This window comes from Pongo pygmaeus, chromosome 15 (assembly GCF_028885625.2).
Source record: "Pongo pygmaeus isolate AG05252 chromosome 15, NHGRI_mPonPyg2-v2.0_pri, whole genome shotgun sequence".
NCBI classification, from domain to species: domain Eukaryota; kingdom Metazoa; phylum Chordata; class Mammalia; order Primates; family Hominidae; genus Pongo; species Pongo pygmaeus.
In genome coordinates this window covers 73453033-73480815 of record NC_072388.2, presented here as the reverse complement: position 1 = coordinate 73480815, position 27783 = coordinate 73453033, and the positions used below count along the sequence as shown (strand labels likewise).

The 27783-nt window shown below is 52.0% G+C and overlaps 1 protein-coding gene across 2 annotated transcripts in view; it reads left to right on the top strand.

Moving 5' to 3' along the window:
• Positions 1-27783, top strand: part of LTBP2 (latent transforming growth factor beta binding protein 2) — a 111706-nt gene that overhangs the window by 62292 nt on the left and 21631 nt on the right. For both annotated transcript variants that reach the window (XM_054447892.2, XM_054447894.2), the window contains exons 9-17: positions 13460-13534; positions 16636-16758; positions 20061-20225; positions 20483-20698; positions 21813-21832; positions 23071-23110; positions 23960-24061; positions 26265-26393; positions 27152-27280. In XM_054447892.2, coding sequence (XP_054303867.2) covers positions 13460-13534; positions 16636-16758; positions 20061-20225; positions 20483-20698; positions 21813-21832; positions 23071-23110; positions 23960-24061; positions 26265-26393; positions 27152-27280 — 999 coding nt within the window. The remainder of the gene's footprint in view (positions 1-13459; positions 13535-16635; positions 16759-20060; positions 20226-20482; positions 20699-21812; positions 21833-23070; positions 23111-23959; positions 24062-26264; positions 26394-27151; positions 27281-27783) is intronic.

The following is a 27783-nucleotide window of genomic DNA, read 5'->3' as shown; positions in this document are numbered from 1 at the left end:
GCCTCCTCTTTATCTCCTTACCTCCTGTTCCAGCCTCCCTGACTTTGAATTAGGGTTGAATGTCTGTCCTAGATGTCCTCATCCTTGGGGTATGGGAACCCTAGTTCCTTGCCCTCTTTTGGATGATGGGAAAAACCCAACATGTGTTCATTCATTTATTCATTCATTCATTCAGCAAATACTCACTGGGCGCCTTGTATATGCCAAGGACTGCGATTTCAGGAGTGAGCAAGATGCCTGTTCACGATGCTCTCCCCAGTCTTAGTTGCGCAATTGGGAGAAGGGTGACCAGATGCCTGTGCCTGAGTGTGGCTTCTGCCCACTTGGTCTGTCTTCTCCCTCCAGGCTTCCTTCCTGGGCCTGGGCCTGGGCCTGGTGTGTATTTCCTTTGCCTGTCAGCAGTCAGCTTGGTCAATCAGCTTTGTCAGGAGGCTGGACAGGAGCCCAAAGATGGGAGGGGCACAGACTCAGCTGTGGAGCAGTGACTATATTTTCCAAACTAAAAATAAGTGTAGACGGTTTTACAGTGTGATAGAATTTTTGGCGAAGTAGCAAAGGGTAGTATTCAGCTCCCAGGCTTAAATGTCTAACACATACTACGTACCAGTCCCAGCTCTTCCTGATCACCTCTCTCTGCGTCAGTCTCCTGATCTGTAAAATGGAGATAGTAATAGTGCCAGCCTCGTAGGCTGCTGTAGAGATTAAATGAAATGATGCACGTGCTTAGTGTTAGGTCAATAAACCATGGCTATTACAATCATTATCATTATTGTAATTAGAAAGTATCCCTCAAGAAAGCGAGAAAGGAATGGACCCACTGCCCTACCAGGAGATGTGCATCAAACTGCCCAGGTCTCCCCTGTAGGCCAGAGATGTTTTTGCCACTTTTCTTCTTTCCTTATTTTCTTTTCTCTTTCCTATCAGGTGTTGAACCGTTGAAACTTCTATATCCCACATTCTAATCAGTTGACAAATATTTACATTGACTAAGCCCCCATTTGAAGAGGCCATGGCATGCAGGCCCTGGACAGAGAGTAGAGAAGGTGGTAAAAACCGCACCTTCCTCTCCAAGCTTACAATTTAGTGGGTAGTCATAGATGGCTGGTGGGCATCAGAAATGAAGTGGTTTGAGCAGTGTCTGGTCAAGTGCTAAGTGCCGTGCAAACACAGGCAGTGGAACCCAGGCCCCTCATAGGTCCAGTAGCACCTTTGTGCAAATTAGAAAAACCTTCCCTTCCATTTGTTCAAGATCATCTTCATAAATATGCCAATCTAGGATGCCAATGATTCCCTTAGAGATGGTGCTTTTGTGCAGCACACAACCTGCACATCTGTACACTATGGGATGGGGGCCCTATGGATCAGGGAAAGCTTCTCAGAGAAGGTGATTTCCAGGATGAGATTTGAAGAATAATTAGGGGTAGGACAGTTAAATAGTGGGGAAGAGTTTAACAACCCAAGGAAATTGCATGTGCAGGTAAGACCAAGAGAATGAGCAACATTTTCTGGAGCACAGTGTGTCTCTTGCTGAGCCCTGCTCAGCCCTGGCTCTCCTGTAGAAAGGCAGGCATGTCAGAAGGGTTAGGTGGGGCCAGGGCTCCCAAGTCCCTGCTCTGGGCAGGTTCTGGTTCCCAAGAGCTGGCTCATTCAGACAAGTGGGTGGGGGTCTCTCACCCTTTATCCCATCAGCCCTCTGAGGGGCATGCAGTACCTGCTGCGCTGACCGAGGTGCTGACCTGCCCTGGGACCTCCTGACCCAGTAGGGCTGTCCTAGGAGGGAGCTAGCTTTTCTAGGTGGTGGGAACAGTGAGATTTCATCCAAATGGCAATTCAGGGGCAGCCTTAGAAGTTTCCCCTCCTTGTCTCAGGGCTCAGAAGTTGTCACACTGTTGCCTCTGGAATCTGAGAAATAATGAAGGGGAAGAGTGGGCTCAGCTGCCAACAGCGTGAGTGTAAAGGAGTGGAGTGGTGCAGCTGATAAACAGGCTTCCAGAAGGGCCTTCCCAGAATCCCGCTTCACTGCTGGGGTTCTCCTACCAGCTGAGGTCTACGCCCCTCTCAGAGCCTTCCTCTGGGCAAGTCTTCAGGCCTTAAGGTGTCCTTGATTTGGGTACCAAGCATAATCCTGAGCTCTTGAGATGCAGCCCTCTGGGTAGGGTGTCAGCAATCAGGGCCCCACAGGGTTCTTGGGTCAGTATCTCTTCTCTAATTCACTAAGCCAATCTGACAGTGATGTTAGTAGCCACAGACCTATCAGGTAACATTAGTGAAAATGAAAATAGAGCCGCTCTGCATTCTTCAATTATATGTCACATCTGCCGCTTATAGGATTGGAGGGGAGAGTGGGAGCACAGGGCCTGCCTATCCCAAGCTCTGGAGCCCATCAGGGATGCAGAGATGCAGGCTGTGAGGTCCATGCCAGGGCTGGCTGCTGCCAATGGAGGATTCTAGGCCTGTTGCCCTCAGCCAGGGCTGACGGGCACCATGACCACATCCCCAGATCTTGGAAGCACTTCTGAGAGTCGGGGAGCCCTCCGCTGGAAGGGTGGGGAGCAGGAGAAAAAGGCCAGCGTCTATACTGAAGCAGCTACCTGCTCGCCCACTTGCTGCACTCCTGGTTCCACCTGTGTGCCAGCCTTGAGAGCTCAGCCCATCTGATGCCCAAGGACCCTGCTCCAAATACAGCTGGTGAGCTCGGTTCAGACAGGGCTAGAGCCCAGTGGCAGTGGGCATGGGAGCAGAGCTCTGTGGATCAGGTACGTGCAGAACACCAATTGTACCCCTCCCCCAACACACCCAACGCTCAGCCCTTGCCCTCGCTCCGCCCCATCCCAGATGGTGGCCTCCCCCACTGTGTTCAGAACATCTCAGCACACTGGGCACCAGGGTACAGACCCTGGAATGTCAAGCATTCCAGCACACTGAGCAAGAAATAACAAAGACCAGGGCAACATAAACATCAAAAACACATGAAAGTGCAGTTGGGCATTGTATAGAGAAGGGGCAAGACGTTGGGGAGCCTTGTTTGTGTTGACAGAGTGCCAGGCACCTCGCTTCATGCCTGAGCCTGGGGCTGGGGTGGGCACATTTCTTTAAGTGGGGATGACAAGGAAGCTTCTGTACAAGAAGCGGAGGAAGAAAAGACAAGCTGCCAGGGCAGGTTTGGGGAAGATTGGCAAGAAAGACAGGACTTCTGGATCCTAGATCATCTCTGGCACTAGTGGCTTTGCCTCTCTGAGCCCCTATTTCTCCTCTGATAAAATAGGCTTATGCTTCTGGGGGAAGCCTTTGTCATCCCCAGTAAGGTGTTCTAGCAAATCAGGCAGTGGTGGGAGTGATAGGGTGAGCAGCCTGGGAGTGGCTTCATGGCTTTCCTTCAGCCACATTTTGGCTTTGAGGCTCTGTGCTGGACTGTTGAAGAAGGTCCCAGCAGAATGCCACTATTCCTGACATGGAAAAGGACTGCCTTGAAGTCTTAATTGCATGGCATAGGTAAATCCCTTTTGTTCCAGAATGCCACAGAGCTTGCATGGAGAGCTGGCCCGGGAGTCAGTCTAGACCAGCCCACAGTTCCCCTCTGCTCCCTTCACTCTGAGTGGTAGAGGTAATGTGTACCCAGCTGAACTCCCAGGACTTAGCCTGAGCCAGGTCTTCCTGACCCCTTGGGATTTATCAAAGGGTCCCAGCTCATAGTTCTCTTCAATCCTGCCAGAGTCTGGAGAACACACGGTTCTCAAAAACCACTTTGATTGAGGCCACATTTTTGAGTTTTCATCTGAGAAAGACAGACATCTGGGCTGACTGGAAAGTTGGCCACTGCCCCATCTGGCTTGGCACTGGCTGTGTCAACCCCAAGGCCCCTTTGTTGGGACAGGCGGGGCTGGCACATGGCTCAGGGCCTACAGTGGTGGGCTCCAGCTGTTTGCCACGAGATTGTCTTGCCATTTGCCTGGGGCGGGTTGAGTTCACCTCTGAACCCAGGGTACCCTGTATCTCCAGGGAGAACAAATTCTCTTGCTCTGTCCTTTCAAGGAACTCTGCACCTTTCTCTCTTAAACCAAGAATAGCTGCCAGTTCCTGAACTTTCACACTACACTGGGCCATTCACATGTTTTATCTCACTGAATTTGTACAGCCACCTGCAAGCCCAGGATTTTTAACCCCATTTGATGGATGAGGAAAATGGAGCTCCAAGAAGGCTGAGGAACTTGTCCAAGGTCACACATCTAGGGCAGGTAGAGCCAGGATTCCAACCACAGTATGTCTGACTCTCAGCTGAGCAAGATCTCCCTAATCATTCTGGGAAGACCTGAGCTTCCCTGAAGGAAACAAAGATCAGGATACTAGACTGGAATTCTGCAGCCAAGAGGATGCGCATCAAGATTGGGTTTTGTGAGTTACTTGTGCTATATCCGTCAAGAAGATTTGGGTTGGATAGAGGGGCAGGTTAGCAACATGTAGCCCCGGCCTGCGTGAAGAGAAATAATTGCTCTAGGGAGAAGGGTGTAGGCTTTCCCCCACGTGGTTCTCAAGAGAAATATCCAATGTGTGGTGTTTCTGGTAACCAGAGCTCGACTTGAAACTGATCACAAGGGACAACTTATTAAAAACTGCAGGTGCCCAGCCATAAAATGGGTTGTGCCTAAAAGTAGTGGGTTCCAGATCACAGGGAGAATGCCTACCAAGAACAGGTTTTTCATAGGAGTTGACAAAGAAAATTGATTTTTGAGGAAATGGGGGCTTTTAGAAATGTTTGAAAATTTATTTGAAACTTCCAACAGAAAGAAGGCTTTGCTTTGGTCCTGACCCTTGCCCATGATGAGAGTTTTAGGTGTAGCTCTGTGATGCCAGCCCCTGGGGAGGATGGGTATGTGAGGGTGCTGGGGGCATGAGGGGCAGAGAGCCTTAGGGCAGGTCACAGCAGCAACACCATTATTATCACCCTCGTCGTCATTCACAACCATTTATTCAGAGTACTTATAAGTGCCAGGCACGGTGCTAAGTGCTTTTTCATTTTCTTGCATCCTAACAATATTTCTAGATGTTGGGTGCTATCATCCCCATTTTACAGAAGAGAAAATTGGGCCTGAAACTCCCGGCCTATCTGACTCCAGATGCGCGCTTCCAGCCACTCTGTAAGTGGCCTCTCTGCGCTGCTTCTTGCACCGGGCACAAGCATTTGCTAAACTAGAGGACCCCGGCTTGGGGAACAGCTGTGCTGGGGTGAGGCTCCTGTTCTCTGGGATTCTGGATGAGATGCCCCGTCCCCTACTCTAAAGAAATGGGATTTTCAGAATTCCAGTTGTCAGCTGAAAAGGCAGTGTCTCTTTGGCTCAGACATATTCTGAGAGCTTCTTCCAAGGGACTTGAAGCCTGCTGGGAATGAATTGTGCCTCAGGCTTAAGTGAGCACCCTCCCTACCCAGCAGGGGTGGGTGTCACTGACATGTGGCACCTCTAGCCTGGAGAGCGGAGGAAGGGCTGGGGCAGGGGTGGCTAGGTGGCACCTGCCTGAGCCAGGGGTCTGACCAGACTCTTTTTCGACCTCACTCTTTGTGGTGACTTTGGTTCTATCTTGCTCTGAGGAGGCAGTCAGAGGCCATCTTTGGGCAGAATGTCCATAATCACTGGGGGGCCCCACTGGTCCTTCACCAAAGAGGGAAATCTGAATAATGGACATTATGAGAATTCCTAAAATGGGACAAGTATTGTGCTCAGAGTTGTACATGCTTATTTCGTGTTCATAATAACCCCATGAAGAGGGACTTGTCATCTCCAGTTTACTGATAAGAAGACCCAGGCTCAAAGAGGTTGTGTAACCTGCCCAAATACACCCAGCTAGTGAGGCACAGTGGGCCAGCATGCCAACCTTGAGACTGTGAGGAAGGGAGGAAGGGAGGGAGGGAGAAAGGGAGGGAGGGAGGGAGTGAGGGAGGAACGAAGGAAGGAAGGAAGGAAAGGAGGAAAGAAAAAGGAAGGGAAGGAAGGAAGGAAGAAGGGAGGGAGGGAAGGAAGGCAGGCAGGCAGGAAGGCTGGCTCTATAGGGATTGTGTCACGCATCTGCGAGGTTCAGTCTGATATTCATTGTTTCAGCAAAGCTAATCCTTACAATGACTCCACAAGCTGAGTCTTTGTCCCCACTTCTTTTTTTTTTTTTTTTTTTTTTTTTTTTTGAGATGAAGTCTCGCTCTGTCACCCAGGCTGGAGTGCAGTGGTGCGATTTCGGCTCACTGCAAGCTCTGCCTCCCAGGTTCATGCCATTCTCCTGCCTCAGCCTCCCAAGTAGCTGGGATTACAGGTGCCCGCCACCACGCCCAGCTAATTTTTTGTATTTTTAGGAGAGACGGAGTTTCACTGTGTTAGCTGGGATGGTCTCGATCTCCTGACCTTGTGATCTGCCTGCCTTGGCCTCCCAAAGTGCTAGGATTACAGACGTGAACCACCGCGCCCAGCCCAGTCCCCACTTCTACAGATGAAAAAATTCAACCAGGCATGGTGGCTCACGCCTGTAATCCCAACACTTTGGGAGACCGAGATGGGCAGATCACGAGGTCAGGAGTTTGAGACCATCCTGGCCAACATGGTGAAACTCCGTCTCTACTAAAAATACAAAAATTAGCTGGGTGTGGCAGTGCGTGCCTGTAATCCTGTTTACTCGGGAGGCTGAGGCAGGAGAATTGCTTGAACCCAGGAGGCAGAGATTGCAGTGAGCCGAGATTGCGCCGCTGCACTCCAGCCTGGTGACAGAGCTAGACTCGGTCTCAAAAAAAAAAAAAATCAGGCTGAGAGGTTAAGAAATGTGTGCCAGGTCACACAGCTAGTCAGAGTGGAGCCTGGGATTAGATGTGGGTCTGGCTGCACCAGCACATGCACTCCTACTGGGGGAGTAGAATTTTCTCTCCAGCTTGCCCATCTGAGGTTTGCAAATCAAAGGGGCAAGGCTCCAGCCTGCTCACACATCCCTGTGGCACTGAGCTTGGCCTTGCCAGGCATGTATGTGTCTGTCCCTGGGCAGAGGGGCTGTGTGGTAGGGACCTTTCACATCTCCCTGCTGCAGGCACCTGTCATCGCAGGCTGAGATTGGCACAGCTTGTAAACAGCCGTGTGGCCAGACACGTCTTCACCTTTTCTTCCACAGCTCTACTCATGGAGTCAGTGCCAAAACTGTCTCGAGAAATTAGTTTGCCTTTACTGAGGCCTCCTTTGGAGTCCCAGCAGCCGAGGGGGAGCATTAGCAGGGCAGGGGCAGGCTGCAGCCATTGGCCCATCTGCTTCTTTCTTCAGTTTGTGAGCAACCGAGGCACAGCAGAGGGTGGACAGGGCCGAGGCCAGGGAATCAGAAGACCATATGTCCCAGTGTCCTTACCTGGAAGGTTCCCCACATCCACCCTGCATGCTTCATGGGCATTTGTGATGTGAACTCCTTGGAGTTCAGGTCGGTCCCCACTGATCCTGGGCAGCTGCTTTGGCTTTCCCAAGTCTAAGAGTCCCAAAGGCAAGGACACTGCAGCCCTGCAGGGCCTCCTTGAAGCATCCGTGGGAGTCACAGCTTAGCCACTCTCTCTCCCCAGGTCTCACAGATTCTCTTCTTTCTACTCTCTGGCCCCTTACCCCTTGTGATAACCTTGATCTGGCTGAGGAGCCACAAGGGGTAGGATGGGTTCTACACCATTTCCTTTGTCAGTTCCGCCTGGCACTTTGGTTATGCACATCGTGGAGCACTTATCAGCCATCTGATCAGTTTTTCTGACTTCCTTCTGAGTATCCCTACTTTTTTTTTTTTCTTATTCCCTCTCCTGATCCCTTATTTAAAAACAGGGTAGAGGTTTCCTAGGAAGGGTGCTAGGTTTTCTGCTGGGCAGGTACCTCCATTGGTCCCTAGGGTTGTCTGCCTAGACACCCCTAAGGCTTTTCATAAATTTATTTATTTGGAGGCAGTGGGGAGAATGGTTCAGAATGTCTCCTCTGGAGCTAGACTGCCTGAGTTCATAATCCCAGCTCTGTCCACCAGCGGGGTGACCTTGGGTTTGTTTCATAACCTCATCCATTTTATGGATGAACCTCGGTTTGCTCATCCATAAAATGGGAATAATATTAGTAAGACTCTTCAAGGGCTCTTATGAGCATTAACTAAGTTAATTCGTGTAAAGCCTTTATAATAGGGCCTGGCCCATAGTGAGTGCCATTTGAGTGTTTGCTCTTCTTATTTGTTCCTATTTTGACTGCGTGCCTACACAGCTGTAGGTGCCATGCTTGGCACTAGAGACATAGCAGTGATGAAGAAGAAGAAGACAAGGTCCTTGTCCTCACGTAGCTTATGCTTTGTAGAGAGATGGAAAAGTAAACAGGTAGCCACGACACACCACGAACTGAGTTTTTCAGCTCAAAAGCTAGTGCTATGACTTGGGCAGGCCTATTTGTATTGGGAGCATGCAAGAGGGACACCTGGTGTGGGTGGCAGGCACGGTGACAGGTGTCACCTGCCTTCACCTGTCACAAAGCTCACTGGCTGCTGAATTCTCACCCTGAGCCATATGGCCATCTAAACTTCCACTTTCTCCCAAGGAAATTTAACCTGAATTTAACCTATATATATATATATAAAAAATATATATATAACCTATATATTTTTTAAATATATATTTTTTAACGTATATATATATATTTTTTTGTTTGTTTGTTTGTTTGTTTGTTTTTGAGATGGAGTCTCGTTCTGTTGCCCAGGCTAGAGTGCAGTGGTGCAATCTCGGCCCACTGCAAGCTCCGCCTCCTGGGTTCATGCCATTCTCCTGCCTCAGCCTCCCAAGTAGCTGGGACTACAGGCACCCGCCACCACACCTGGCTAATTTTTTGTATTTTTACTAGAGACTGGGTTTCATCGTGTTAGCCAGGATGGTCTCGATCTCCTGACCTCATGATCCGCCCGCCTTGGCCTCCCAAAGTGCTGGGATTACAGGCGTGAGCCACTGCGCCTTATTTATTTATTTTTAAGACATGGTCTCACTCTGTTGCCCAGCATGGAGTACAGAGGCATGATCTCGACTAACTGCCACCTCTACCTCCTAGGGTCAAAGAATTCTCCCACCTCAGCCTCCTGAGTAGCGAGGACCACAGGCTCATGCCACCACGCCCACTGACTTTTTGTATTTTTGGTAGAGACAGGGTTTTGCCATGTTGCCCAGGCTGGTCTCGAGTTCCAGAGCTCAGGTGATTCACTCGCCTCAGCCTCTGAAAGTGCTGGGATTACAGGCATGAGCCACCATGCCCGGCCTTAATCTGATTTTTTGGATTCAATGCTGTACTTGGTCTTAGAGAAGCTAGGAACTAGCCCCTTATAGACTGTCTCTGAGAGGTTCGAGGAGGGGTGCTAAGGGCCCTGGTTTTGGGGTGGAGGTTGTTGGCAAAAATGGGAGTTTCCCCAGAGACAGTGGCTTGGCATTTATTTCCCTCTAGAAGCCTGCCTTCACGAAGAATTGCCCACGCAACACACTCCCTTCAGGCCAGCGGGGGGGGGGGGGGGCAGGTTCCCCTTATTAAGGAGGAGATCACTTTATATAAAAAGCACATACATGTATCCAGACTAATGGGTGGACCCAGCTCCTCTCAGCTTCACTCATTCCTCGGGTTCTCACAGTTTTCCGCAGGTGCCAGCAGCTGGTTCCACTCTTGCTTCCTGCTCTAATCCAAGCTCTCTGCTGCACCCCTTCTGATCACTAAAGAAGCAGGGGCCTCTGCTTCCTCCCCCTCCCCCTCCTCCCCCCCCCCCCCCCCCATCTCCCTCTGTTGCCCAGGCTGGAGTGTAACAGTACAATCACAGCTCACTGCAGCCCTGACCTCCCAGGCTCAAGTGATCCTCCTACCTCAGCCTCCAGAGTAGCTGGAACCACAGGCATGAACCACCATGCCCAGTTAATCTTTGTATTTTTTTTGTAGAGACGGGGTTTTGCCGTGTTGCCCAGGCTGGTCTCGATCTCCTGGACTCAAGCGATACTCCTGCCTCAGCCTCCTAAAGTGTTGGGATTACAGGTGTGAGCCACCATGCCCAGCATCATTTCTCCCTCTTGACATCTAGAGAGTTGATATCATCCTGGCCTGCTGGCTCACCCAGCTCTTCCTGATCTCTCTGTCTTAGAGAAGCACAGTGGAAGGTCGGAGAAAGGATGTGGCCTTCACAGCTAGAGGCCCAATTGCAACCCTGCCTCTGCTCCAGCAACTTTGTTACCTGGGTCAGTTACTTACCCCTCACTGAGCCTTGCTTTCGTAATCTGTAAAATGGGGATGATGGTCCCTGCCTTAGGGTGTAATTGTTGTGAGAAACAGACAGGACCATGTGTACCCATGGCCTTGCAGTTCTGAAGCACTGGACAAATGTGCACTTGGTCTCTTTCCTCAGCCCTCTGGCGGCAGCCTTGCATCGTTCTTTCCCACCTTCTGCTCCTCATAATGTTCATGGGTTGCATCTAATCAGCCTGCCTTCTGAGTTTCCCCAAATGACTTCTCTTTCTTCCCTCCTCTCTGTCCTCAGTTTACACCACCAGGCCCCACGCCAGGGACGTGCACATTTCCCAGCCTCACTCCCATCTTTCCATCTCCTTCTCATCGTTTTCAGAATCCCCGTGTGTCTTCACAAGAGTGGCCTTCTAGGCTGGACGTGCAAACACGGAACGTGCAAACCCGGAGTGGGCCAGTCCTGGCAGGAAAACATTTTTGAACTTCAGTTTACATTTTTTAATCTTAAAAAAGTTAAGCGTTACTAATTTATGTCCTCACTTGGTCTGTCCCTATGTCAGGCTGTCACATGTCATGCTTGGCACACAGTGTGTCCTCAGGGAAGAGTGGGGCTTCCAAGAAAATGTGGCGCCTCCTTCTATTTGTCTTTGGCATATTACAACACAGTGCGGTTCACAGTGCTGTGTTTACTGGATTTTTTAGTTATGTATTCTGGTGTTAACTGAACTAACCCATACAAAATGGAGAGGTGGCTCTTAAAAGCTCCTGCAAAGAAACTGTGGATGCAAAATAATGCTAGTCCCATAATCATAAGCAATCATTAAAAAACGCAATGCTGACCCTTCTCAGGGGGTCTTACTGTGTCATCAGCCTTATTACAAAGTAAAAATTGTGATGACCTATCAGATGTGGCCTCCAAGTACCCCAGGATCCAAATGATCAAGAAGACTATATGAAATACAGATTGATATAGGCCATTACTAATAACAAACCTTGCGCTAAGTGTGTAAGTGCCCAGAGAGAGCCGCTAATGGTGAAATAATAGCTATCTTGATTAGAAAAACATTTTAAACCACCAAGACACTCAAACATTGCTGTACAATTGGATAAAGGATTAATATCTCTAACATGCCTCTTGGTATTTGCAAGAATTCATTTCAACAATAAAAATATGTGAAAGGCTGGGTGCAGTGGCTCACACCTATAATTCCAGCACTTTGGGAGGCCGAGGCAGGTGGATCACCTGAGGTCAGGAGTTTGAAACCAGCCTGGCCAACATGGTGAAACCCTGTCTCTACTAAAGATACAAAAGGTAGCCGGCCCTGGTGGCACATGCCTGTAATCCTAGCTACTCGGGAGGCTGAGGCAGGAGAATTGCTTGAACCCAGGAGGTGAAGATTGCAGTGAGCCGAGATCGCGCCACTGCATTCCAGCCTGTGCGACAGAGCAAGACTCCATCTCAAAAAAAAAAAAAAAAAAAAAAAAGAAGAAAAAAAATATGAAGAACTCTCTTTTTGTAAACCACTAAAGGATGAACCAGTGAACATATATTCTCAACAGTAAATGACTTCCTGGATGCCAATAAGCTTTAGCAAACAACACTGAAAGTGCAGCTGCTGATGTTATAACTGGGAGAAAAAGGAATTGGGATAAGGTAACAGAGATGGAGGGTGCAGCATTCAGAGACAAGCTATTGCCACAAAGGAATCAAAGCTAGAAGATGGCAAATTGCTACAGGAAGCCATCATGCAGCTACCTTTATAGAGCAAGACCTTTGAAATATCGTGGTATATTTATGGAACTTTATATGGAATAAGGTCTGTGGCAATTGCTCATGCCTGCTTAGAATTGCTGGCTATCTATAGGCAAAAGAATTATCAAACTTATAGCTGAGTTCTCTTTTTGTTCCACAAAACATAGTATTCCCCTGCCTTTTCCTGTGAAGACAGGTGGCAATCAGAAGTATGCCTCCTGCTAGAGCTTTTCAAGAGGGTTGGCACACTAGTCTGTTCCTCCAAAGTAATGGAGATTTTTTTTCCCTGTTTTTATTTAATGTCAACTGTTTGTTTGTTTTATCTGTAAAGTAAGGGGGAATGTTTTGATATCAAGGCAGGATGTATATCAGCATAAAAATACTGAGAATAATTTCCTTGTTGGTCAATCTGCAATCGGACATCTTCTGTGTATCTTTAGTATTTCAAAATAAAAAGCAAAAACTAATAACAATAAAACCCATGTTATATATATAACATGCATGTAGTATGGTAGATACTATATGTAATAACTATGTATGTGAAGTATATAATACATTTTTCTTAGTATTAACAAAATTTTAATTGACAAAAATTGTATATATTTGTGGTGCACAACTATTTGTTTGTTTGTTGGTTTTGAGATGGAGTCTTGCTCTGTCACCCAGTGCAGTGGTGCAACCTGGGCTCACTGCAACCTCCCCCTCCTGGGTTCAAGCGAGTCTCCTGCCTCAGCCTCCTGAGTAGCTGGGATTACAGGCATGTGCCGCCATGCCCAGCTAATTTTCATATTTTTAATAGAGACGGGGTTTCACCATGTTAGCCAGGCTGGTCTCGAACTCCTGACCTGAGGTGATCCGCCCACCTCGGCCTCCCAAAGCACTGGGATTAAGGCATGAGCCACTGCGCCTGGCTGGTGCACAATTGTTGTTCTGAAATAGGTATACATTGTAAAGTGGCTAAATTGCACCCATGTGTATTACCTCACATATTTATTTTTTGTGGTGAGAACACTTAAAATCTACTCTCTTAGCAATTTTCAAGAATACAAGACACTGTTATTAACCATAGTGACTATGTCATACAACAGATCTTTTGAACTTATTCCTCCTGTATCTAACCGAAATGTTGTACCATTTGATCAATATCTCCCCTCTCCCCCAGGCCCTGGTAACCACCATTCTACTCTGCTTCTATGGGTTTGCTTTTCTTAGGTCCCATATATAAGTGAGATCATGTGATATTTGTCTTTCTGCGCTTGTCTTATTTCACTTAGTACTGCTTTTAATAAAAGCAAGGTGGGCTGAGAGGAGTCTGGTGAGAACCAGGAAGCACAGCTGCCCAGGGCGATGGCTTCGGGGGCTGGGGCTCACTGCTGCCGGGTGGGCTGGACATCCAGACTGCACCCGCTTCCCAGCATGGGTGACAGAGGAGCCCAGGGGCCGTCCAGTGAGACCTGTCTGTATCTCCACTCTTCAGCCTTCCCGGTGATTGAGAATGGCCAGCTGGAGTGTCCTCGGGGGTACAAGAGACTGAACCTCACTCACTGCCAAGGTAGGACCCCCAGGGCCAGGGCTGGGCTCAGGGATGCCAGGGCACACTCCCAGCACCAGACAGGAGGAGTGTCTGTCACTGGCCGAGTGGTCTCCACTGAGTCCCTCTAAGCCCCAGCTTTGGGGAGTGGTGGGGGGCTGCTGATTCCAGGGGCCTAAGGAAATCCAGGGACTTGCTTGAGAGTGACAGAGGAAGCCAAGGGGGCTGACCCCTCCCCTTGTCCCCATCTCCACCCACATCCACCTGGAACACAGGCTAGGGGCTCTAGGCTATGCGGGGCTGTGTCTGAAGGGGCCACCCCAGTCCGTGCACTTCCACTTTTCTCCTGAGCTGGTCTCCCTGGAATGGGAAGAATTTCAGCTCTAGGGTGGGAAATCAAGTCAGCCTGAGTTGTTGGGGCCTCTGTGGGCTTTTCCCAACTAAAAACCTTTAGCTACTCAGGCCCTCCCTCCCACTTGCTTCAACCCATAGCCAGAAAAGGGGACGGGGAGCACAGGGGCTTCCTGCTAGGGACAGGCTCCTGGGGCTGGCAGAGGCCAGTGGGGAACAAGGTGGCTTCCCTATGGGGAGCTTTGACATCCACTGTCAAGCAGACAGTGGATGTAGGGAGAAATACGTATTTTTCCCTTTGGAGGGTACATCGGGGCTGTTCATATCTAAACGGTCACCAGTTGCTTTTCCTCCTGGTAGGTTTCCCAATCTGGAGCTTTAAGGTTATTCTCAGGATCTCAAATGGGCTCTCTGCCCTCCCTCCACTGAGCCCCAAGATTCAGGACACCAAAGGACCTTCCCTCAGGAGGCCCTGCCCCTGAAACCTCCCCTTCCCATGTATGTGGCTGTGGTCTCTGTGTCTGCGAAGGGACCTGCTCACCTCTGCACCTGCATGCGTCATCGCTCCTCTCTCTCCATCCTTCCCTCCTACTTCCACAGAGTATTGGAGGGGAGGTTACTGTGGGCTACATACACTGTGCTAGGAGCTGAGTACACAGTGATGGAGAAGACACAGTCCTGCCCCAGGTGCAGACAGACCCCTGAACAATCATGTCTAATGAGCGGGGCGTTCTTGAGAGAAAGCAGCAGTCGCTGAGTGCTACAGGATCCCATGGTGGGGGCCCCTTCCCAGAATGGGAGGATCAGGGAAGGCTTCCTGGAAAAGGTGATACCTAAGCCAAGACTTTAAAAATGAGTACACGTTGGCCAACTAAGAGGATGCAAGCTCTCCAGGCAATGTGAACACCATAAGCAAAAGAACAGTTTGTGCTGTCTGGAGTGTCCCAGAAAGTACTGTGTACATGGCCTGTGTACACACGGGAGATGCCACAGGTCTGCCAGTGTCTCATCAGAGCCACCTGTTTACCCACAGGCTTTGGGGAAATGGTAGAGGGCCTTGGATACCATGTTAGGGTTTAGAGCCTCCCTCTAAGAAGTGACAGGGAACCCAGAAGCAGAGGGAAGCAAGTCAGATTTGGGTTTGGAGGCCCACATCCCACTGTGGCCACAGTCTGGATGCATATGGATCACTGCCCCTTCCCGTTTCTCAGTAGCACCTTCCCAGCTCTTACTGGCACCCTGTCACAATGGGGCATCCTACCAAGGAGTAGTGCCCCTTGGTGCTCAGGCTGGGTCACCTTTCAGTCCCTTGTTCCTGTGCCCAGTGCCAATTTCCCCAAACCAGTGGGTGACCTGGCTCTGAGACACAGGGCTGCCCGTGTTATCGCCTGGCCTGGAGGCAGGTGCCTCTCACAAGCAATTCATGCTCATCATCTCTGCTGCCATCACCACCATCAATAGAAGTGCTACCATCAAGATGGCCCCCGACTCCTCATATCTTAGATTGTGAGGGCTGAGACTTCCCCTTGGCAGGGAGAAGTTTGCAGCAGGAAAAGAGGTTTCCCTCTTTGAGGTCACAGAGGAAACCAGTGCACCTCCCTTATTTGGAGAACAGCATGAGCCTCCACGGGTCTCTGGGGGGATGCGTGCAGCCTGCACAAGGAAGGGCGTTCAGGAGGACCAGAAGATGTGCGCTTCTAACCCTCAACCTCTGCACACCCTTACTGTGACTGCTGTCCCCCTTCAGTGCCTTCCTCCAGCCTCTGCCTGCTTTTCCTTACCAGGGTCCTCCCTCCTCCAGCTCACTGCAGACATGCTCCCAGGGTCTTGGGGCCTGCAGAGGTGCTTCAGGGACCTCTGGAGGAAGGCTGAATAGGAGGGACTTGGCTGCCCCTTCTCCACCTTCCAACCCACACAGTCCCCTTGATCTGTTTCCTGTCTGCATCTCAACATGCCACTTGCCAGCTGAGTGACTCTGTGCCTAGTGCCAATTTCCCCAAATCAGTGGGTGACCTGGCTATTCCTGGGACCTCAGTTTCTTCTCCTGTAAAATGAGAACATGTGGGCCTATTTGATAAACTTGTTTGTGAGAATTAAATGGGGTATTGTATGTTAATACCCAGCAGAGTACGTAGCATGTAATAGGTGCTCAATAAACACTAGCGCTTGAGGTCTGGCGAGGTGGCTCATGCTTGTAATCTCAGCACTTCGGGAGGCCAAGGCAGGCGGATTGCTTGAGGCCCAGAGTTTGAGACCAGCCATGGGCAACATGGCGAAAACACATCCTACAAAAAATACAATACAAAAATTAGCTGGATGTGGTGATATGCGCCTGTTGTTCCAGCTACTCAGGAGGCTGAGGCATGAGAATTGCTTGAACCTGGGAGGCGGAGGCTGCAGTGAGCTGAGATCACACCCCTGCACTCCAGTCTGGGTGGCAAAACGAGACTCTGTCTCAAAAAATAGATAAATAAATAAATAAACATTAGCTCTTAATATTATGATCATTGTTACATGCCACTTATTGGACTAAGTGGTTTGCAATTTGATCTTATTTTATCCATTTAACAACACCGTCTGCTTGTTACTATCATTATCCTCATTTTACAAATGAGGAAACTGAGGCACAGGGAGAGGAATCCCACTGAATACATAGCAGCTCTTTTGTTGTTGTTTTATCTGGAGAGAGTATTTGAAGATCTCTGCCCAGCCCCTCCCCTCCATCAGGCCTCCGTGGGGCGGGCACTTGGTCATCTCCTCCAACCCTGCAGATATCAATGAGTGCTTGACCCTGGGCCTATGCAAGGATGCGGAGTGTGTGAACACCAGGGGCAGCTACCTGTGCACATGCAGACCTGGCCTCATGCTGGATCCATCATGGAGCCGCTGTGTGTGTAAGTGCTGGCAGGGATGGGGTGGGGGTGGACAGTGGGAGGCAAGATGGGACCCTTCAGGTCTACAGGCCAGGCCCGGGGCAGCAATTTTCCCCAGACCTGATCATGCCATGCTCAGGGCCTGTATCGGCTATTCAACCTGGAGTTGGGCCCAATGTGAAAAACCTGATCAGCCCATCCTGCTGGCATAGAGAAGGTTACTATTTCACTTTTTACACTAGGCATTTTTTCCAGGCCTTTGCAGTTTGGAATTCATCTTTTCTATTTCTTATTTTTTTTTCTTTCTAGTCATTTCTGTTCCATGTGTAGCCTCATTTTCTTTGGTGGCGGGGGGTGGTGGGGGTGGCCTCTGCTGTGATGTCTGGCTAAGCCTTGGCTGCTGAGTGACCTTTCCAGAAGGGCTGTCCATAGCATTCATGGAGCTGCTGCCCGACCCGAGGGCTTTTCCACAATCCTGTGGCCCCTTGTGGTTCTGAAGTTTCTCCTCATCCGTGAACACATAGTGGGCATTAGCGTTGTGTCCAGGTATGTACATGCATGTATGCCAGGCAGCCCTGTTTCCAGAGACCTCTGTGGTTTCCAGGGGGAGAGGCCCAGGCTGGCAGCAGCCCCCAGTGGCAGAACTGACACCACGGCTGATAGGGCTTTCCCTAGGCCGGAAGGCCTGACCAGAGCTGAATAAAACCAGTCCCAACTGGCCTCTGGGAGGCAGCAGCCGAGGTTGGATGGGCCACGCCCAGCTCAGCAGAGCTCCCTGCAACCGGCCAAGCCCTCAGTCTGCAAACTTTCTGGTACTGGGTTTGGGAGGGCCATGGGGTTGGACAAGACTCCAGTGCCACCCAGAGACTGAACCCAGTGGCTCTAGGGAGAGAAGACAGCAAGAGCTATAGGAGGGGGGTGCCCAGAGAGTGAGGGTCCCAGAGTGGGGAGAACATGTCAGACAGCTCTCAAGAAACCTTCGTGGTGGCAGTGGCAGGTGATCAAGGCCTTGAGAGGCTTACAACCCTTCCTTCTACTCCACATCACTTAAGATCCCTTTACCAGAGAGGTGTGTTTGACATCCAAGGCGACTTATTTATTAGTCCCAGAAAGAGGCCCTTAATACAGGGAAGCAGAGATGGCTCTCGAGTGTCCTTTTTTCCCTCTCTGTCCCTGGTGTTACTCCCTCCAGCCTCCCATAGCGATTCACCTCCCTGTAAGTGGGAGGGTTGGCACGAAGTTTCTCTTCCCCTTGTTTCTGAGTTCTGCCTCCTTCCCTCCCTGCCACCTGACCAGGTCCAGTGGAGCAGTCTACAGGGCTGCCCCAGCCTCCTGATATTCCCACCTGGGTCATCTCCACCCTGGGGTTCAAAGGGACAGAGCCCTTCCTTAGAGTGTCCCATTGGAAGTGGCTGCTAGAAGCAGAGATTGCACCTGGAGATCCAGGTCTCACAGACTGGCTGATGATTTACCTGTGGCGAGCACATGACCTTTAACAAGCCATTCTCACACACCTCACTCTATTTAATCTCCACGACAATACCACAAAGAAAGTTTATTAATCAGGAGTTTTTGGATTGCAAGTGACGGAAACCAAACTCAAACTGCCTTAAGCAAAAAAGAATTCTCTGGGGCTGGGCACAGTGGCTCACACCTGTAATCCAAGCACTTTGGGAGGCTGAGGCAGGCGGATCACTTGAGTTCAGGAGTTCAAAACCAGCCTAGGCAACATGGTGAGACCCTGTCTTTACAAAAAATTAAAAATTAGCCAGGCGTGGTGGCGCACACCTGTAGTCCCAGCTACTTGAGAGGCTGAAGCGGAAGGATGGCTTGAGCCCCAGAGGCAAAGGTTGCAGTGAGCCGAGATCATGCCACTATACTGCAGCCTGGGCAATAGAGCAAGACTCTTCTCAAAAAAAACCAAAAGCATTGGTTCACACAACTAGGAAGTGCAGACGTGGTATGGCCTCAGGCTGGCTGACCTAGGCAGCCACAGTGTTTGCAGGGCATGTCCTGCTCTTTCCTCTGTGTGAGTTTCATGGTTCCTTCAAAGGTGGTCACCAGATGCTCTAGGCCTATGCCCTCTCAGCCTTGCAAACTCAATAAAAAATGAGCCCCTTTTCCCCAATAACCCAGGAATAGTCTCAAAGCTGATTATCACTGGGCCTCCTTGGTTAGGTGCCCATCCCTGACCCAATCACTGTAACCAGGGGTATGGACCACAAGCCTTCAGCCAGAAAGGCGTCAGCCTCCACTCCAGTCATATGGACCAAGGGTTGGAAAGGGGTGGTTCCCGTAGGAGAACCAGAGTGATTATACCAGAATATGGTGCATAGACTCTGGGCAGGCAGAAATACAGGTGTCTCCTGCCATGGAATGATCATTCTCATCTTCATTTTACACATGAAGAAGCTAAGGCCCAGGGACGTCTGTAGTTCATGGTGGAGCAGGGATTTGAACTTTGTCTGCTGCGTCCTGGGCCTGACCAGGACTTCCCCAGAATCATTCATTCCTAAACTTTGATTGATGTCCTCTTCACCCCACTCTCCTCCTCTTAGAATCCAGTCAGCCCTCTATGGATTCCAGGCTTTTCCAACCTGACATGGCCTCCTCGTCTTCCATTGAGATAACATACAGAAACTATTCTTTAATATTTATGTTCAAAGTACAAGAAAGGAGATAAGGGTGGTGGCATTGCTATGACCTAAGCCCAGCATAGCTCAAACTCACAGTGACCCTCAGTATTTTGATTGGCTGGTTGATTCCGTGTTTGATTGGTTCATTGACCTAGCCATCCACGCATAGCTTCAACAAGCATTAGTAAGCATTTGCATGCACCAGGCACTATGGAAGGTGCCTGGGTGACAGAGATGACCCAAGATAGGGTCCCTGTCTTCCGAGCTCCCCATCGGGCCTTAGCTCCTTACCTTGCCTCATCTTCCCAGGGAGGCTGTGGTCCTCAGGACATACTGCTACCCACTCAACCCTAGGGACATGTGGGGCCTTCAGTAAACACTTCTAAACTCAGCACTGGAGACAAGCAGCTGCATCCTCATTCCCTGCTCTCAGGTTCTCCACATGCAGGTGGGGAGTCACGAGTCTCATCAAGCATACGACATGGGCAGGTGCTGAAACATTCCACTACGCCTCTTCCTCCTAAAGCTCTTGTGAGCATTTGCAGGGCTCCAAACTTCCCAATTGAGATATGGGCCAGGCCAGTCTGAGTGCATGTGGCCAGCCACACCTCCATCCACTGCCCTCCCAGCTGTGCGTTCCCCTCCCACTGGCCACCTGCCCACCTCCACGTGCTGTGTCTGTTGCAGCGGACAAGGCAATCTCCATGCTACAGGGACTGTGCTACCGGTTGCTGGGGCCTGGCACCTGCACCCTGCCTTTGGCCCAGCGGATCACCAAGCAGATATGCTGCTGCAGCCGCGTGGGCAAAGCATGGGGCAGCGAGTGTGAGAAATGCCCTCTGCCTGGCACAGGTAACCTCCTGTTCCCATCCCAGCTTTCACTGCCCAGGGGCTCAAGGCCAGTGACCATGTTGCCAGGCCTGGGTAGTCGTCCCTCAATCTGGAAGACAAGTAGTCTTCCCTGCCTGCTCACGTGCTTATCCTAACCTGGGGCTCCCTCCCTCCTTGCTGCCACAATTGCCATGTCTCCCAAAGGGAGGAAAAGGAAGGCCCTGGTTTCCTGCAGGAACAGCACCTCTCAGTTTGTCCTCCGGCTGTTGGCTTTGCAGAGGCCTTCAGAGAGATCTGCCCTGCTGGCCACGGCTACACCTACGCGAGCTCCGACATCCGCCTGTCCATGAGGAAAGCCGAGGAGGAGGAACTGGCAAGGCCCCCAAGGGAGCAAGGGCAGAGGAGCAGCGGGGCACTGCCCGGGCCAGCAGAGAGGCAGCCCCTCCGGGTCGTCACAGACACCTGGCTCGAGGCCGGGACCATCCCTGACAAGGGTATCTGAGCTGGGGGAGATGCCTGAGGGATTTTCCTTTCCCCTAAGTTTCCAGCACCTCAGAGAAGTGTGGGTGTTAATCCTGGGTCCCTGGGCATCCCATCTCTGTGGCATTAGGAAAGGGAGCTTGGAGCGGCAGCACCCAACCCTGGCAGCCTTCTCTCATGGCCTGGCCCCACCCACTTCCTCTTCCATATGGGGTCAAGAGGTGCCCACGCCCCAGGGAGTTGCTTGTGGAGGTGGGAAAGATCAGCCGCAGCCCGACCCCAGCGATCAGGCCTCTCCATCTCCTGCCCTCTGGCCATGCAGCTTCTGGGGCCAGTGCTTGCTGCAGGCCTGAATAACTGGCAGGTGGGTCCTGGGGACCTGCATGCCAGACCCCTGGCCCGGCCTTGGAGTCAGAGTGCTAACTCCAGCTCAACGGCCTTGGACCCTGGGGCACGGGGCTGGAGGGAGGCTGGGTATGAGGCTCTCCTTGCAAGTGCCCTGAAGTCCATGGAGAAGTCATGCCCGGGTGACTGGTAACGCTGAGTGCAGGAGGCCTGGAACATCATAGCGCCAGCAAACTATATGATTGGTCAAATTGCTCTAGGAATCTGGAATAGCCAGGGGAGTGAGGACAGAGCCCCAGTTGTTGTGGACACAGGACACCGGCCAAGCCAGGAGCAACTCTACTCCTTCCTCAAACTGTTCCCCTGGCCCAAAGCCCAGGGCAGGGGGCTGCATGACCCAGCCTGGCTGGGAGGCATGGGAGGGAGGAGGTAGCAGTGCACGGAGGTGACTCCAGAGTGGATGGGGAGGACAGGCCCAGGAGCAGGTGGGACTCCTGTCACCCGAGGCCTTATAGGAAAGCAGGGGCTTCCGCTTACCAAGTGAGAGGCTGCACTAAGCTATCTTCAGGCCCTCCAGACCTGGGGTTCTGGAATTTTGTGGTGGCCAGTCCCTACAGGGGTGATGGGGCAGAGGCAGGTAAGAAGAGTCCATGTTTTCTGTGCTGCTGACCCTGCTGGGGACGTGGTCTGGGGCACAGACTGTGAAGCCGCCCAGGTGGCGGTGAGGGGAGGAGGCAGCCAGACCCTCCTCCCTGAGCTCACGCTGTTACCTTTCCCTTCCAGGTGACTCTCAGGCTGGCCAGGTGAGTGCGTCCTCCCACTAGGGGGCCGGGCAAGCATGGCAGAGAGCAGGACCTGGTAGCAGCTCAGGCCCCAGGGCAGTGTCTCATGAGGGAGGAGAGGGAGAAAGATGGAGTATCTATTGGATTTGACTTGAAGAGATGACCAAGTGGGAGGATTGATCCAAAGACCCAGTTTTACCCTAAAGGAAGTGATAACAACAGCTCCTGTTTACGGAGCAGCCATTGTGCAAGCATTTTCCCATTTGGGATGGGCTGGGGTCCCTTCAGAAAGGAAGTAGGAACATGTCCTGTTATGCCTGGCTGTCACTCAAGCTTTAAGCATTGCAGATGAGGTGTGGAGCTGCTTCCAGTTCATTCTGGGTCTGGCACTTTCTGCGCCGGTTTAGTTGAACCTCCAGGTCCCTCTGGGAGCGGTGTACGGGGAAGTGTGGGCACAGCTGTGAACAGCCTCAAACCACCTCACGGAGAAAGGCGCATCCAACTCCCTTCCCTGTGCCCAAGATTCCCCTGGGAAAACCTGGGTGTCCTCCCAGGAAAACATTCCAGAAGAGGGGATCTGCTTCTTCCCTCATCAGCCTCAGTCCCTACTCTGTTGCCTGCCCCTCCAGCCTGCATACCTGACTGTTCCCAAATACAGTTTCTTCCGGGGGGCTTGTTCTCTCCCTGGGCCACCATATGATGTCCCCCCAGGCCAAAGCTCTAACTCTGGTCCCCACAGATGCAGCCAGCCTCCAGGGCCTTTTTCACCCTCTGCCCGCTCTTCCCCTGTTACGTTCCCACCTCTCAGCAACTTCTGTCCACTGGCTGTGTTGAGGGACACCAGGTGTAACCTGCGGTCCCGGCTTCCCCACTCTGGCCCTGTGGCTCCAGGCACTCTAGTGAACCTCCGGAGCTTGAGCTTCTGTTACTGTGTTGAGATGCGAGGGTTATAGCTGACACCAAACTTACTGATTTTCTACCATGGACCAAACACTGAGCTGGCATAGTATGTACATCAGCTCATTTAATCATTTCAACTTCCCATCATAAGATAGTTGAGAAGGTTAATGAAGTGAGTGGGTACAAAGTGCCTGGAAGAATGCCCAGTATAGAGTAAGAACTCATCAATACCTGGAATGAATGAAAACATGAATGAGCTCCTGGTAGGAAGCCCGGAGGTGGGGGTGAGTGTGATGGAAGGTGGCACATCACAGGGACGACAGAGGAGCCAAAAGTGACCTTCTCCTGTTTCTGTGCAGGTCACCACCAGTGTCACCCATGCACCTGCCTGGGTCACAGGTGAGTCCCTCTTCCTGGCGGCTCCTAGGCAAAAGAGAAGGGAGGGAAAGAGTCCTTAATCAGGAGTGGAGTTACTATGTGTGAGCTGGTTCATGCTCACACACACATCAGAGGAGGGTGAGAAAGACGTGGCCTGTGAATGCTGTTTCTGGGAGCTCTCTGCACACCTAAGGTGCTGTGAAGTCAGCGAGAGACCCCATGACACTTCACAGATAGTTTTCTAGCCACAGAACTCTTTGCAAATTTCATGGCACCACTTAGCACATAAATCAGAATGAAGAGACAGCACTAGCTAAAACAGGTGGTTGGCTGGGTCGCTAGACTCTTTCCCCCAAGAGGCCTTGTCTTGAAACCACTACTTGCCTGTCACTGGTGTTGGGTTCAGACATTGGAAGGCTGAGCTCATGCTTCTTATAAAACGGTAGAAGACACTGATGCCTGTCTTGCGGCCTCTCAAGGCAAATAACATGTTGGTATTGGTGGCAGAGCTCTGTAAACTGTGAAATGCTTTGTAAGCAGAAGGGAAAGAATGTTGAAGTGGGAATTAGGAAACCCAGGTGTCAGCTGTGCCTCCAACAAGCTGGCTGGTCTTGGACAAGTGGCCATTTCTGTAAGCCTCAGTCTCCCGGCCCTGAAATGGAGGATTAGACTGGATGTGCTCCAAGGCCTGTTAGAGCTCTCAGATTCTCTAAGTGGGGCCAGATCAACTTTCAGGAGACTGGAAGGCATGGGAGTGACCCACCCCAGGCTTCATCCTTCGTTCTTGGGAGCCTGAGCACCAGGGAAGAGGGAGGGGCCACGGCCAGCCAAGGGGCCATGACCCCACCTCTTCCCCTCTCTCCTCCGCAGGGAATGCCACAACCCCACCAATGCCTGAACAGCGGATTCCAGAGATACAGGAAGAACAAGTGACCCCCTCCACCGATGTGCTGGTGACCCTGAGCACCCCAGGTAGCTGCAGCCAGACCTCTGGGGCTCCCTGCACCCTGCCCTGTGAGCTGTGTCTGTCCAGAGCCAACTCCAGGGCAGGGGCATGAGTGGAATGCCCCCTCGCCTTTCCAACTAGGTAAAGTCTCCAGCAGGCTCCCAGCTGGGCTCTGCATCCCTGGCCTCATCTTACAAAGAACACAGGGTCCCTCTTGTGAAAACAAGAGCCCTGTCTGGAGCACTGCCCAAGCCCAGAAGGGGGAAGAGAAGGGACACCATGGGAGAGGGAAGCCAGGGGTCTTCCAGGAGAATCTGGGGGTCCCTCTCGAGGAAGGGGAGCATGGGGAGTGAGGGCCGCTGGGGTCCTGGCTCTTCCAGGCTGCTCCCCTGAGTCAGCAGAGTGCCCTGGCAGCGAGCAGCTGCCTGCCCACGGGGAGGGCTGATTTTCGGGAAGGAACATCATTCTATTTCTCAAGGTTGTTTAACCAAGCCTGCATTCCTCTCCCTCTGGTCAGCTACAGTGATGGGGGCGAGGGGCGGGTGTGGGGGCGATCCTGGCAAATCCACCTTGCTCTGGAATGTGCCCTCCTTAAAGGCTCATTGTCTGGGGACTTGGTGCAGGAGAAGCAAGGCGGGTGTTGTTGCCGCTGCTCCCTGTACACGTGTGTGCCCACTCCTGGGGCTCCTGCTCTCTTAACCTCATGACTGGGTCCAGAGACCCAGTCACCTTGTGTTGAGGGTGAGGGTGGTGAAGGGGTTCTGGATTTCCTTCAGCAAAGGGGAAGCCCCTGCGCCTGGTGGAACAGTCCAGAGAATGGGGAGCGGGGGTCCAGCCTTCCCAGGTACACCCCACTGACCTCTCCCGGGACCTCTCTCCTCTGGGCTCAAAGCGATGCTCCAGGGAGCATCCCCTTCTGGCCTCTGCTCAGCAGGCAGAGTGTGCAGAGGAGTGCTGAATTTCTGACAAGGAAAATGGACCTGGAGGAAGGGATGGGAAGCAGGGGGCAGGGGGCAGGCCAAGCTCAGCAGCAGCTCTTGGCATGTGGATGAGTGTCCCCACCGCAACCACCAGCCTCAGCCTTTTGCCCTATCCCCCTTCTCCTCTGCCATTCTGTAACCTCACCCCTCTGGGTAGACATTTAGGACCCAGCTGAAGGCCCCCACAACCCCCAAGGCTGATATAAACTTGGAGCCAGGCCCGGGGAGAGGGTAGCCTTGGGTGCACATTCAATTCAGTACAATCTGGCAGACTGTTAAGCCCCACTGTATATCCACGTACAGACCACTCCTCAACCCATTCCCTTGGGTCTTCAGCTTCTCCCAAGCTATGGGGGCAGGGCAGGGACCCCTGAGCATGTGGGCTTCAGGCAAAGACTTCAGGGTAGACACAAAGGCAAAAGCATCATTCATTCATTCATTCATTTGGCATGTTCTAAGTGCCAGGTACTTTTCTAGTATTAGGGATACCATTCAGAAAGCCAAAGTATCTGCTGTCTACACAGCCTCAGCCCTGAGTCCCAGTGAGTCTGCCTCCAAACTGTTTCTCAATTCTGCACCTGTCTCCCCACTTCTCACCCCATCACCACCCCCCAAGGCAGACCCTCATTTAAATTATTTCAACAGGTTTTAAGGGCCCACTATACCTCCCTTACTAGTTCATCCATCATCTCGTTGCCTGAGTGGCCTTTCTAGGACTGCTCTGACCCACCCCCACCTTTCACGAAATCCCTGTTACAGGCCAGTCTCAATGTGGCTTTCAAGGCTCTGCTCAGTTGACTCCAGCCCACCCCTCCCATTTTCCCCTGGCAGTTTTCCCCAAGCACCTTACTCACCAGGTCTGTCTGTCTGTCCAGGGAAAACTGGGCAGGAGTTGCAGGGAGGGATGGCACTGGGCACTGGGCACTGGGTGTCGGGCCCATTTTCGGGGTGGGGCTACGATGGAGGGGTTTTGCTGGAAATTTGCTGGAAATATGGGTTACCTATTAGATCGCGGTGAGGGGGATGCCCTACTGTGACCTCCATCCTAGGTAGGGCTCGGGGTGCTGGGCAGAGGTCCCCTAGTGTCTTATGCAAGGCCAAACTGTGCATGGGTATGGGAGGGAGGGCCTGGCTAAGGTTGGCCTTCTGAGGCCCCTAGACCGTGGCCACTGACTGTCCCCACCCCGCTCCACTGCCTTTGTCCAGCACCCACCCTGCCATAACCTCTGTTTTGCTCTGTGTCCCACAGGCATTGACAGATGTGCTGCCGGAGCCACCAACGTCTGTGGCCCTGGAACCTGCGTGAACCTCCCAGATGGATACAGATGTGTTTGCAGCCCCGGCTACCAGCTGCACCCCAGCCAGGCCTACTGCACAGGTATTCACCTGGGTGCCCTGGGCTTACTTGGTGGCTGGGGTAGATGGGAGCAGGGGCTAGGAGGCCGAGTTGAGAGTCCAGGAAGAAGCAGAAGGTCCAAGCAGTGCTGGGTGGTTGATGAGTTTAGGAGGAGCACAGTCCCTGTGGACAAAGCTAACTTTAACCTTCAGGGGAAGACCAGTCTCAGTGAGCCCCATCTGATGAGTCTCCAGGATTCCAGGAGCATGGAAGCCAGCCCATTGCATGCATCCTGGCCTGTGCCTGGCAGCCCTCTTCTCTGAGATCAGCCCACCCCTCAAACTGCCCATTTTGTTGCCTGGAGAGCGGACCAAGGACTGCCCCAGTTGCAAATGTCTCCACCAGGGTCATCCCTGGGGGGAGGTCTGAGGCTAAGATAAATCATCAAGTGTGGACCTCATTCCTCCTCCCCCCAATATTTTCAAATAAGGGAGAAATATCCACTGTGGTTTCAAAGGAGAAAGGAATCATGAAGCTACCGGGGGAAGGAGTCAAGGGGCAGAGAGGCGGGGCTGGTAGTCACCCCAGGCTTCTGGTGCCTGAATGGGCCCGCTGGGCTGACTTTATGGCTTCCAGCCTTAGAGATTTTCATCTCTCCAGCCTCCTCCGCTCCCTCACCCCTTCCTTGCCACACAGCACCATCCCCTGCCTAGCCCCTAGTGTGGGCAGGTTGCTGGTAGGTACCCAAAGAACGGCACCGCTGGCCCCCCTGACCTCCCTCCCTGCCTCATTCTGGTCAGATGACAACGAGTGTCTGAGGGACCCCTGCAAGGGAAAAGGGCGCTGCATCAACCGCGTGGGGTCCTACTCCTGCTTCTGCTATCCTGGCTACACGTTGGCCACCTCGGGGGCAACACAGGAGTGTCAAGGTAAGCCAAGCCTACCCTTGCCCTTGGCCAGGCCCCACAGTCTTGAGGGGGTGAAAGAGGAACCAGGGGTTCACACCCCCAAACACCATGTTGCAGAATGGGGAGTGGGCAGCTGAAGGAGTGAAGGAGGAGAGACCAGAACTCCGGCCTGGATCTGGGAGGAGGCTGATTCTATGCCAGTGGCAAGGAGGGGTGGAAATCCAAAAACCCACAATCTCTGCCAAGGCCCTAAGGAATTGTGGGTGGAACCAAGAGTGTCAAAGGGTCAGGAGACATGGCTGGAGATGAGGATTATACACCAGGCCCCCAAACTCCGAGTGACAAGGAGCTGGTTTCATATTAGGGAAGGAGGGAGACCCATGAGGATGCCAGGCTAGGACTATTGGCAGACCAGGGAGTAGGTGTGCCTTTGAACGAGGAGCACGGCTTCCCAGCAGCTTGGAGGCACTTGTAGGGCTTTGAACTTCCCTGGGAAGATGTGGCCCACTGCCAGGGGACCCTTG